This window comes from Cnephaeus nilssonii, assembly GCF_951640355.1.
Source record: "Cnephaeus nilssonii genome assembly, chromosome: 16".
NCBI classification, from domain to species: Eukaryota; Metazoa; Chordata; class Mammalia; order Chiroptera; family Vespertilionidae; genus Cnephaeus; species Cnephaeus nilssonii.
The window spans coordinates 56,484,186-56,495,627 of record NC_137087.1 but is presented as its reverse complement, the minus strand read 5'-3'; the positions used below and the strand labels follow the sequence as shown (position 1 = coordinate 56,495,627).

General features: G+C 50.5%; 1 protein-coding gene across 1 annotated transcript in view; it reads left to right on the top strand.

Annotated features, from left to right (window-relative positions):
- SFXN4 (sideroflexin 4) overlaps positions 1-11,402 on the top strand; it is a 20,696-nt gene extending 9,294 nt beyond the window's left edge. The window contains exons 10-14 of the mRNA XM_079793686.1: positions 631-709; positions 1,840-1,955; positions 5,607-5,692; positions 7,220-7,337; positions 9,440-11,402. Of these exons, the coding sequence (XP_079649812.1) occupies positions 631-709; positions 1,840-1,955; positions 5,607-5,692; positions 7,220-7,337; positions 9,440-9,517 (477 nt within the window). The 3' untranslated portion in view covers positions 9,518-11,402. The remainder of the gene's footprint in view (positions 1-630; positions 710-1,839; positions 1,956-5,606; positions 5,693-7,219; positions 7,338-9,439) is intronic.
- Positions 11,403-11,442: the final 40 nt, after the last annotated feature.

The window sequence follows — 11,442 nt, the reverse complement described above, 5'->3', positions numbered from 1 at the left end:
TTCTTGAAACCTCCGTTTATTCCTCTGATCAGGAGAACAGCTCCGTGCTGCACAGATTTAAAAATCCACAGAGAGCCCGGCTGGTGTGGCTCACCGGTTGAGCATAGACCCAGGAACCAAAAGGTTGCCAGTTCGATTCCCAGCCCAGGTTGCGGGCTGGATCCTCAGTGTGAGTGTGCCGGAGGCAGCTGATCGATGGTGTTCCTGTCTTATCTATGTTTCTGTCTCTCTGTCCCTCTTCCTTCCTTTCTCTCTAAAATTTCATTAAGAAAACATTTACAAATAAATAAGTAAAATAAAAATACACAAGAGAGCCTGGCTGGTGTAGCTCAGTGGTTGAGCATCGGCCTATGAACCAAGTGGTCATGGTTCGATTTCCGGTCAGGGCACATGCCGGTTTGTGGGCTTGGTCCCCGGTAGGGGGGGGCCTGCAGGAGGCAGCTGATCAATGATTCTCTCTCCCTCTCCCTTCCTCTCTGAAATCAATAAAAACAATAAAATAAAAATAGAGAGCGCTGGCCGAGGTCTGACCAGTGATAGGAATGAGGTCGATGCTAGCTCTCTGCTGTCGAGTATGTTCGGCTGATTGCTTGTCCCGTGCAGTAATGATTTTTCTCTCTTATTTTCTAGTTATTCCCTCGTTTACTCCTAATGAAGAGTGCAGTGAAGAACGTGTTCCTGAGGGTAACCTTGCCTGCCGCCATCCTCAGTAAGCAGGGAGCTCATGGTCCTTGTAGTCTTTGAGCCTTTCTCCCATCCTCAGGGACACCCAGGTCTTGTGGCCACACTGTGGCTGATGACAGCCCCCATTTGCAGCTGGCAGGTGCCCCCCGGCCCAAACGAGGTCTTTGATTTGAGAGGTGACACTTTCTCTGTAGATACCCCGATAGCTGTCAAAGGATGAACTGGAAACTCAAATTACATTCTGAAGACTATCTGCCCAAGCCCTCTACATGTATTTTTCACTTAACCCTGACAGCAGTTTATGGGTAGGCAATATTATCCCCTTTTACAGATGAGGAGACTGAGGCAGGGGAGGGTTAACTAACTTTCCTAGGGTCGTAGGAAGGAGTGGGGATCTGACTCCAAGGGAGTGACAGAGACATTAACCAACTATTTTATTTTATTTTATTTTATTTTATTTATTTATTTTTTAAAATATATTTTATTGATTTTTTACAGAGAGGAAAGGAGAGGGATAGAGAGTTAGAAAAATCGATGAGAGAGAAACATCGATCAGCTGCCTCCTGCACACCCCCCACTGGGGATGTGCCCGCAACCAAGGTACATGCCCTTGACCGGAATCGAACCTGGGACCCTTGAGTCCGCAGGCCGACGCTCTATCCACTGAGCCAAACCGGCTAGGGCTTAACCAACTATTTTAAGTTTGCTGTCTGCAAGTTCACTGGTTCACGCTCCAGATTTGGGTTTGGGACTCGGCGCGTTGGAGAGTTGGCAGAATGTCAGTGGTAAAATTTGGGACATTGTTATGGAAACCTGGTCAGACCAGCTAAGCAAAAAAAGGGGGGCATATTTAAAGGACCCCCGGGGTTTCTCCTGGAATCCTGTTAGGAAGCCAGCCTGGACTTTCCGGGGTGCTGGAGCCTGGTGCTGGGTTGCGGTCAGGATCCAAGACCAACAGGCCAGCAGTCCTGACCCCAGCAGTCCTGACCCCAGCTCCACCGCCCAGCAGAGAGCCCGGCTGGCCCAGCACAGGTCCGGTGGCCCCTGAAAGTGGCAGAGGCACAGCCGTAGAGGAAGAGGCCGGACACCAGAGCAGATGTCCCCTCCCTGGACTGAAGCTCATCTCTCTGTTGTGTTCTCTGCTTTAATCCACAGCCCAGGTCAGTGCCATGAGTGTTGCCGCATCCCGAAGTTTGGAGCCCGTACGAGGGATTGAGGTCGTGGACAAGGAAGGCAATGTCGTAGGCTATTCCAGAAGAGCTGGGACGAAGGTAGGGGAACACGATGGTGCAGTAGCTGCTTGCCTTTGGGGCAAAGAAATGAATTTTCTGTGTGGGAGCTGGTAACCAATTCGCATTTCCCTTCAGACTCTCCTTATCCTGTCTTCCCTCGTTATGCCGAGAGAGGTGTTCTGTTTTGCACCCGGATGTTTAAAAGATTGTGCAGTACGACCTGGCTGGTGTGACCCAGTGGGCTGAGCGTCATCCCATGCCCCTTAGGTCACCTGGTCAGTAGTGGGGGTTCTCCAGAGAAACAGAACCAATAGGGTATTTACCCATCTAGCTACCTATCTATACTTGTATGTGGAGAGACTTATTTTATTTATTTTTACTGATTTTAGAAAGAGAGAGAAAAAAACATCGATTTGTTGTTCCACTTATCATTGCACTCGGTTGTTTCTTGTGTGTGCTCTGACTGGGGATCGAACCCACAACCTTGTCGAGTGGGGACGACGCTCTAACCAGCTGAGCTACCCGGCCAGGGCTGAAGAGATTTATATGCATTCAGCTCTTAGAACCTGCAATAGCCTATGGTAGTTTTATTTGGGGTATGGAGTTTTAAAGTATTTCTTTTTAACAAACCAGATCTTTTGCAGGTGTGGGGGGGGTGTTACTGTGAAGTGACTTTAGCTGAAGCTTTGTAATGCGAGGCAGTTGTTCGCAAATGGCACGAAGAGCAGCGTGAAACAGCCCCTGAAACGAAGCGAGGGAATGGCCAGCTGGCCAGCCTTCTGCCCAGCGTGTCGGTGGAGAGAGGAGCTCAGGAGAGAGGCTGCTCATTCAGCCGGGAAATGCATCATTATCCGGCTCACGGGACACGATTCACGAAGCTGAAGGACGAGCCATCAGCTGTGTCTCGGAATAATGGCACCTTTCTAAACAAAGTGGTGTGATCATTGCCGGTATTGAGGAGGGAGAGGGCTGCCAGAAATCGGATACCTCGTTTTTGAAATGAAGGTTCTGTTGCCTAAAGAGACATTTTTAACAGCTTTATTGAGGAGCAATGTACATGCCAGAAAAGCCTTGGCAGAGCATAGAGTTTGGTGAGTTTTAGCAGATCTAAGCAGTTATGCGGCCATCGCCACAGTCCGATTTTAGAACATTTTCATCCCCCAAAACATTTCCCTCGTGGTGGTCCCTCTCCCCTCCTACCCCCAGCTCCAAGGAAACACTGATCTGCTTTATGTCCTCATAGGATGGCCTTTTCTAGAAATTCCATATCACTGAGCTGTGCAAGGGTTTTCTGCGTCCGGCTTCTTTTGACGTTTGAGGCTCATCCGTCTTTTAACCCATATCAGTCGTTGGCTGCCTTTGATGGCTGAGCGGTATTTCCACGGTGCAGATGGGCGCGCCACCTTTTCGCCTTTCCCTTCCCCGGGCGACGGACGCTGGGTCGTGTCCAGGTTGGGGCTGTTAGGAGCAATGCTGCTCTGAGCGTTCGTGGGCAGCTCTCCGCCTGGACCTATGTTTGCGTTTCTCTTCAACGCAGTTTTCACTGCAGGGTGTGGGGGGTGTCGCGCCCTCTTCATACAGCTGGGAAGAGAGAGCCAGTGTGTCATCCACAGGTTGGTCCTCAGCCCCTCCTGCAGCCAGGCACCCTGCTAGGCTCCGGACACCCAGACCCTCCCCAGCCCGAACCCCTTCTCTCCGGGAGCCGGGAGCGCTGGGCCTCCCGGCGGGGAGGCAGCCGCAGGCCCTGCTAGCTACCTGGGTATCTGGTCCATCTCTCCGGGAGGAACTGCATTTTTGGCACGAATGCCAAATGGGGGTAAAAGGAAGGTTGGATGGTCTGCTTTAGAAAGAAAAGTGTATCTTTCTCTTAAGAATAAAAGTGTCTGCCACTGTGCGTAAGCATAAGCATTCTTTTAGCATTTCTCTGTCACCGAAAGGTTTATTTTCTTTGGCTAAAATTTCAGAAAGTGCGTAACCAGCAATATCTGATTGTAACAGGGCACCTGTGCTCAGGTTTCAGGAGCTTAGTCCACGTTGTTTTCCTCCCCTGGCCTTGTCAGCCACCCGGGGGCGAACGGTGACTGGCGCCCGCCGTGCCTCCTCATGACCGCTGTCCCCTCTGGCGCGTCTTCCCCCTGCACAGGGGACACGTGGACACGGGCCGGCCTCGCCTCACGGACGTTGACACACACCATGCTCACGGCCACTCTTCTCTCCCAGGAGCGGAGCAGTTTTGTTTTATTTTATGTTCCTGAAAGTTTATTTTAGGGCCCACCCTCCTCGGCTCCCTCTGTGGTTCCCTGCGGAGGGATCAGATGAGCCCAGCATTCGTGTAATAAGCAGAGAGCAGGTGCGGGCAGAGGAGAGGATCCCGGAGGCTGCGGCCAAGGCCTGGGAAGTGGACGTGGGAGGAAGGGAGTCAGGAAGGGGATGGGGGCCTGTGTCCTTATTTACCTTGCACAGAGCAGTGGTATATGTGGAGTTGTGTCTTACCCGGGGGTTGGGTTCTGAAGTTTTAACATAGTGTCGTTGGCGGTCATAATTTCCCTTGAAAGTCTCTTACATTGTCCTCGAGTACACATGATTTTGTGCATGTACCCCAGACAGTAAATTACATCTTTAAATGGTCACTACATAGAACAATGTACAGAGTAGAAAAGATGACAAAACGTTATAAGGTCTACATACATGTCTGTGCAAAGTAAAATTCTATAGCACACTTTTTAAATATTTTTATTGATTTCAGAGAGGAAGGGAGAGGGAGAGAGAGAAACATCAATGAGAGAGAATCGATCGGCTGCCTCCTGCACACCCCCTACTGGGGATTGAGCCCACAACCTGGGCATGCGCCCTTTACAAGAATCGAACCTGGGACCTTTTAGTCCACAAGCTGACGCTCAATCCACTGAGCCACACCGGCTGTGGCTATAGCACACTTTTAATTGCACAAGCAAAAATGGGTGCATACATGCAGGCTCGTGGGTGTGAGCCCTGGTGCACTCCGAGCTGGGCCTTTGGAGCAGTCTCCCACTGGGAGGGGTGGGAATAACTGGGGGGCTGTTCAGGACAGGGAAGCCTGTGGCAGAATCCTAGCCTGAAAAGAAAATGCAGATTGGTCCTCATGGCAAACACCAGCATTTCTACCAAGGGGATTGCCATTTGGTCCTAGGTGTGCTTGTAAGCTGCCTTTGCTTATACTTAGCATTGTATTTGGAACGGTCAATGGACTGATAGGGACCATTGTGGAGTCAGAGGGAGGTAGACCCGCCTTCAGTTACTCCTGGCTCTGACCCCAGCCGTCCTGCCCACGTGACCACGTCAGGTGCTGCCTCCGCCTCTTTCCACCTGTTATTTTTTTTTTAAATATATATTTTATTGATTTTTTACGGAGAGGGACAGAGAGCTAGAAACATCGATGAGAGAGAAACATCGACCAGCTGCCTCTTGCACACCCCCTACCGGGAATGTGCCCGCAACCAATGTACATGCCCTTGACCGGAATCGAACCTGGGACCTTTCAGTCCTCAGACCGACGCTCTATCCACTGAGCCAAACCGGTTTCGGCGTCCACCTGTTATTTGTGAAGCGAGAAGGGAGAGCTGCTGTTCGCTTGTCTCTGTCCTGAATTACAGGATCCCTGGGAATCGTCTCCCTCCACATCCTAAGCTGCTTCCTTTCGCTTTCCACTAGGCCGTCAGAGATACAACAATATCCAGAGTCGTGCTGTTCGGGACCTCGGCTTTTATTCCTGAAATCTTCTCACAGTTTTTTAAAAAGTAAGATGCATGCTCATCTCCCCAGGGAGGCGTAAATATTTTGACAGTCAGAATCCTTATAAAACGTGTCTAATCTGAAGCTGGTGGGAGGGATGGGAAGAACGTGCTTCCGTGGTCTTCCTGCTGAACACCCTTCATCCCACTTGGGACAGGATTGACTTGGAATCCAGATGTGCATATGCCAGCGGACCTGGAATCAGGCCCAGGCCCTGTCCGCAGTTAGCTCTGTGTTCTTGGCCACGTCCCAGCATCTGCTGAGGCACGTTCCCCCGCTTCCGGAACGATGGGTTTCGATGATTTGCAGGTTTTCCCAGCTCTGATGTGCTATGAACGCTGCCCCAAGCCTCTTGCCCCTCCTTCATGCCAAGCATGGATTAAATTAGCTTAAACGGCCCAGATTCAGTAGCCTGTCATCCCATTCGAGAAGCAAGCAACGGCCTGTTGGGAGGAGGGCCTGGGGATCAGGCATGTGCCCAGCTAGCAGTAACGCAGGCTGGAAGGGTGCTGTGTTGGTTTAGATACGGGGTACGGGCAGGGAGTGGAGCCTACGGCAGCTGAGCAGCAGCAGCTCTGGTGTGGGGACAGCCCTCTCCTGCCACACATTGTCTTCCTGTCAATGAGGTATGTAACTGCCGACACCTCCTAGGTGTCCTGATAAGAAAAACACAGCAAACCCCAGGGCAGGGGGAGGCAGGGAATGCCTTTTGCTCAGTTCACAAGCTCCCGGGAAGGATTCCATTGGCTCACGTGGGGTCGCCTGCCTGTTGCCGAACCAATCCGCTCTGTCCAACATGGGGAGCTAGGAAGCCCCTGCTAGGAGCATGTAAGGAGCATTTTTTTTCAGGAAGTAGCAGTGTCCTGGGCAGCGTGAACTGTTACTTCCCACAGTCAGTCCAGCTGGATGGGTGTGGAGACTCCTGCTCGGTCAGGATCTTCCTGGACCGCTCTGGCTGGCCTCAGAGCTGGGCTCCGGGAAAGCTGGGGCCCTGGATGCCTATGTAATGGCACAGGCTGGCTGCTGGGGAGAGATGGTCCTCGTTTCCCAGTGGGCCTTGGGTTGCCCAGAAGGACCCTGTGTCATCCCACAACCATGATAGTATCCAAGGCAGAGTGACCTCCGTGGCTGACTCACCCCTTTCGTTTTGCATCTGAATGAACCCCGAGCGCAGAAGGGGAAAGGGACTTGTCTGAGAGTGCCCAGTCTGTCCCAAGCAGAGTCCCCACGGGACTCCACTACCCGCTGGCTCGGACTGACTCCCAGGATGGGGTTCTCACACTCTCAAAGGCCAGGGTGAGAATGTCACATCCGTGTCAGCAGAACCCCAGGTGGAGAGCACAGGCTCTAGGACCTGCCCGCTCACCTGTGAGCTGTGGGATTTTGGCCAAGTGACTTAACTGGATAGTGGCTCCATCTCTTGTGTGTGTGGGCTGTGGAGCGATCAGATGAGCAAATGCACATCTAGTCCTTCATCCGGGGCCTGGCACTGGTGGCCTCTAAAACAAGCCCTGTAACCTTCTCTCTCCCAGGACCTCGTTGTTCGTGCGATACCCCCAGTCCTTGTGGACCCTGAAGCTGTCTTGTACTATCTTGGTAATGGGACTGATGGTGCCAGTTTCTTTTAGCATGTTCCCGCAAATACAACGGGTAAGTGCCCCCACTTGACTTCCTCTCAAAAAATAAACTTTTTCTTCCCCTCATTAGAAGAGTAAAATAAATTATTTTCCTAAAAAATCTGCCCACGTTTATAAGAGTATAAAAGAAAATAGCTTTATTGACACATAACCCCACCCCCCAGATCCCTTGTGCGGTTTTGGATTCTATTTTCCTTTTTTTTAATATATTTTTATTGATTTCAGAGAGGAAGGGAGAGGGAGAGAGAGAGAAACATCAATGATGAGAGAGAATCATGGATGGGCTGCCTCCTGCACACCTCCCACTGGGATTGAGCCTCAACCAGGCATGTGCGCCCCTGACTGGGAATCCAACCGTGACCCCCTGGTTCCTAGGTCGATGCTCAACCACTGAGCCACACTGGCCAGGCTGGATTCTGTTTTTCTTAACTTATATCAGAAGCATTTTTAGGGGATGTTAAAAAAAACATCACAACCTTTGAGCTACTTTAAATGTTTTATCATTCCAGTGGAACACTTTGCAATGATAGAAATGTCCTGTAAGTGTGGTGTCCAGTACGGTAGCCACTAATCATGTGTGGCTGTTAAGCACTTGAAATGTGGCTAGTGTGACTAAGGAACCAAACCGTAATTCTAGTAACTACTCACATGCAGCTGGTGGCCAAGGTACTGGGCTGTGCAGGTCTGTAGATGAGGACCTACTATAATTTGTGATGAGTCGGCCTGCCTGGACCCGAATTCCCAGCTCCTCCAGACCTTGATCAATTTGCTTAAACTCTTTGAGACTCTGTCTCTGTCTCTGTTAAAGAGAGATGGCTGTGATAGTATCTCTGTTGCTGGTCCCAGGGACATTGTTGATGCTAGTAGATGTAAGGGATTTCTGGCATTTCTTGGCTGAAAATCTCAAGTGCCTGTTTCTGTCACTGAAGTTAAAAGTTAGTCATGGCTCAGGGGACAGAGCATCGGCCCTCAGACTGAAGGGTCCTGGGTTTGATTCCCATCAAGGGCATGTACTCGGTTGCAGGCTCAAACCCCGTCTCTGGTTTGGTGCAGGCGGGAGGCAACCAATTGATGTTTCTCTCTCTGGTCCCTCCCCCTCCCTTCCACTCTCTCTAAGAATCAATGGGAAAATATCCTCAGGTGAGATTAACAACAATCAGGTATGTCCTCATAGCATTTACAGGGTGTGACTAAAGTAGGTTTACAGTTGAGTACGCAAAACAGTTTATTCTTACATTACTATTTATTATATTATTTCCAGACGAACAACTGTCAACCTCCTTTTGCCCCACCCTGTATACTTACGGAATGCTTTTATTCACAACCCAAATTCTCTAAGTTTAGGCTTATATTATCGTTAACTCAGGCAACTTTGCTAGCACATAGCATAAAAGTTTTAAATTATTGAAGATAGTTGCTATCATCCTACGAAGGTGGTGAGGGACAAGGGATAGAGAGGAGTAGCTTCTCATTAAAATAGATAAAACAGAAGGAAAAGCCGAAACCGGTTTGGCTCAGTGGATAGAGCGTCGGCCTGCGGACTGAAAGGTCCCAGGTTCGATTCCGGTCAAGGGCATGTACCTTGGTTGTGGGCACATCCCCAGTAGGGGGTGTGCAGGAGGCAGCTGGTTGATGTTTCTAGCTCTCTGTCCCTCTCCCTTAAAAACAAACAAACAAAAAAAAAACAGAAGGAAAAATCTTTTGAATCCTCACAGTCCTCTTTTAGAACAGTTTGTTACGAGTGCAATAAAAGCAAACCCTTTGCGAGTAATTCCGTCTGATTGCCTTGGCACTCAGAGTGGATGGCTTACCGGCAGGTTCAGTCACTTACAGCGGGTTTCAAATCTCGTGGGATTGGCAGGTGGTTAATAGTGGAAGCTGAGTGATGAGACATGAGGGCTTATTGTAGTCTTTCTGCATTTGCTTATGTTTGAAATTTTCCAGAAGAATGTTTTTAAGAGGTTATGTTTTTTTTGCTCTAAATTAGACTTAATTGACAAAAAGTTAGGCTGTGAAATAAATGCTTTCTGAAAATGTCTTTAAAAACAACAACTTGGCTTCTAAAGCAAGGCAAGTTCTCACTGTAAATATTAAGAATTTGACTCTGTTTTTCAGATCCAGTGCAGTCAACTCGAAAAGGAAATCCAGTCTGCAACAGAAGCAACGGAACTCTTCTATCACAGAGGGGTGTAGGGGCGAGTTCTGGGGGCGTCTGTTGGATTCCTGCTTTGAAAACTTTCCTCTCAATGTTTCAGTTCCCAGCACTGTGCCAGGGGCCTCCTGGGAACCCCCGAGGTGTCTGCGCAGACAGGATGGCTTCCAGTCACACGTGCCAAGACCGAGTGGAGGCTGGTCGAGCCTGGGCTTCCTGCCTGGATGGGAGAAGAGACGCGGGGAGCTGTCCTGTCTGACCTGCCTCCCCACCGGGACTGCTGAGGGGCTGGGGGATGGAAGATTCCGTTTTCTGTCTGTCGGCCTGCGAGAGGGCACTGTGAAATTACGAATAAACTGGTCTAAAGTTGAGTGTTTGCGAAAAGAAAGAAGGATCTATGGAGCCCAGGGCACAGGCACTAAATTGATGGCTCATGTCCAGGTAAACGTGAACCTCAGGTGAGCTGTTGAAGGCCTCCACCCCCCACCCCCTCAGAGCAATCCTGTTTCCCTGCTCAGCCTACTCCCATTTTGGACAACTACTTAAAAGCGTTGCCATCCGCCACCCAGCTCCTTCCTTTTCTTCACGGGCAAACAACCCTGTCTCCTGCTTCGCAGGAAAAAGCAAGGCTCTCGGCAGCCATGGAACCTCTGGCACCAAACCCGCAGGCCCTCCTCCACCGCAGCCACCTCCTCCTGCATGCCAGGTCAGCAGGGCCTAGGTCCTGGGCTTGTCCCTGTTTCCTCAGCCCCTCTGCTTCTTCCCAGGAATGTTTGAAGTGCTTCACTCACCTGTCTCATTGAGAAAGCAAAACCCCCGCCCAGGCCAGGTGGGCCCATGGTTGGGGCATCGTCCCATACACCAAAAAGTTGTGGGTTGGCTCCTCAGGAGGCAGCCAATCGATGTTTCTCTCTCACATGTGTTTCTCTTCCCCTTCCTCTCTCTCAAATCAATAGACATATCCTCAGGTGAGGATAAAAAAAAAAAAAAAAAAAGCAAAACCCTCATTCATAGCCAAGCTTTTTCAAATACTATCTACCCTCCCTGTTCCCACCCCACCACCTGCTCTGCTGAGACTGTCAGCCATGCCCCGCCCACACTGTACTGTCACTGCTGGCTGTTCCACCAGCTTTGAGCTTGTTTATTGTGCCCTGGCCATAGGATCACACCCAGCTGCCCCCTGCACTTCTGGATGCCCACTTGAGGCCTCCCAATCTCAAAGTGGAACCACCCCAGTTGCATCAGACAGGATCACTGGCGTCACCCTGACTCCCCCCTCCCCCCACTCCCATTAGTCATCTCAAGAACTCTCTGTGGCCACTGCTACTGCCAGCTCAGTCCAACAGCACCCCCTGCTGGTAAGACTCGCCTTATTTCTGCCTGGCTCCCCGTCCAGGCTCCAGCTGGCTCTTCTACACCACACCTGCTTAATAGCCTTCAGCGGCTTCTCAGCACTTCAGGATCAAGTCCAAATTCCTTGCCATGCAGGCTGAAAGCCTTTGCCTTCCTCATCTCTTGCCGCTCCCTTTCATCACTCTGGAGCAACATCCAGCTCCTCGGAGGCCGTGTTCTCTCTGCTCTGGGCCTTCACTCCTACTTTCCTCTGCTCTGGACTAACTCCTACTTATGCTTCAGGTCTGACTTGGACTTCAGTCACTCCCTCCAGGAAGCCTTCCAGGATTCCCAGTGCTGAATCAGGTGCCTCTCCTGTGCCCCCAGCACTTGTGTCTAACACTTGCCACACCCCAGTGCAATGGCCTGTTTGCAGACCCCGTGCCCCTGTAGACTGTCCCCTTGACAGCAAGAACTGCCTTGTGCATCAAGGAAGCACTAGGTCACAGTGGTCGGCAAACTCATTAGTCAACAGAGCCAAATATCAACAGCACAACGATTGAAATTTCTTTTGAGAGCCACATTTTTTAAATTAAACTTCTTCTAACGCCACTTCTTCAACATAGACTCGCCC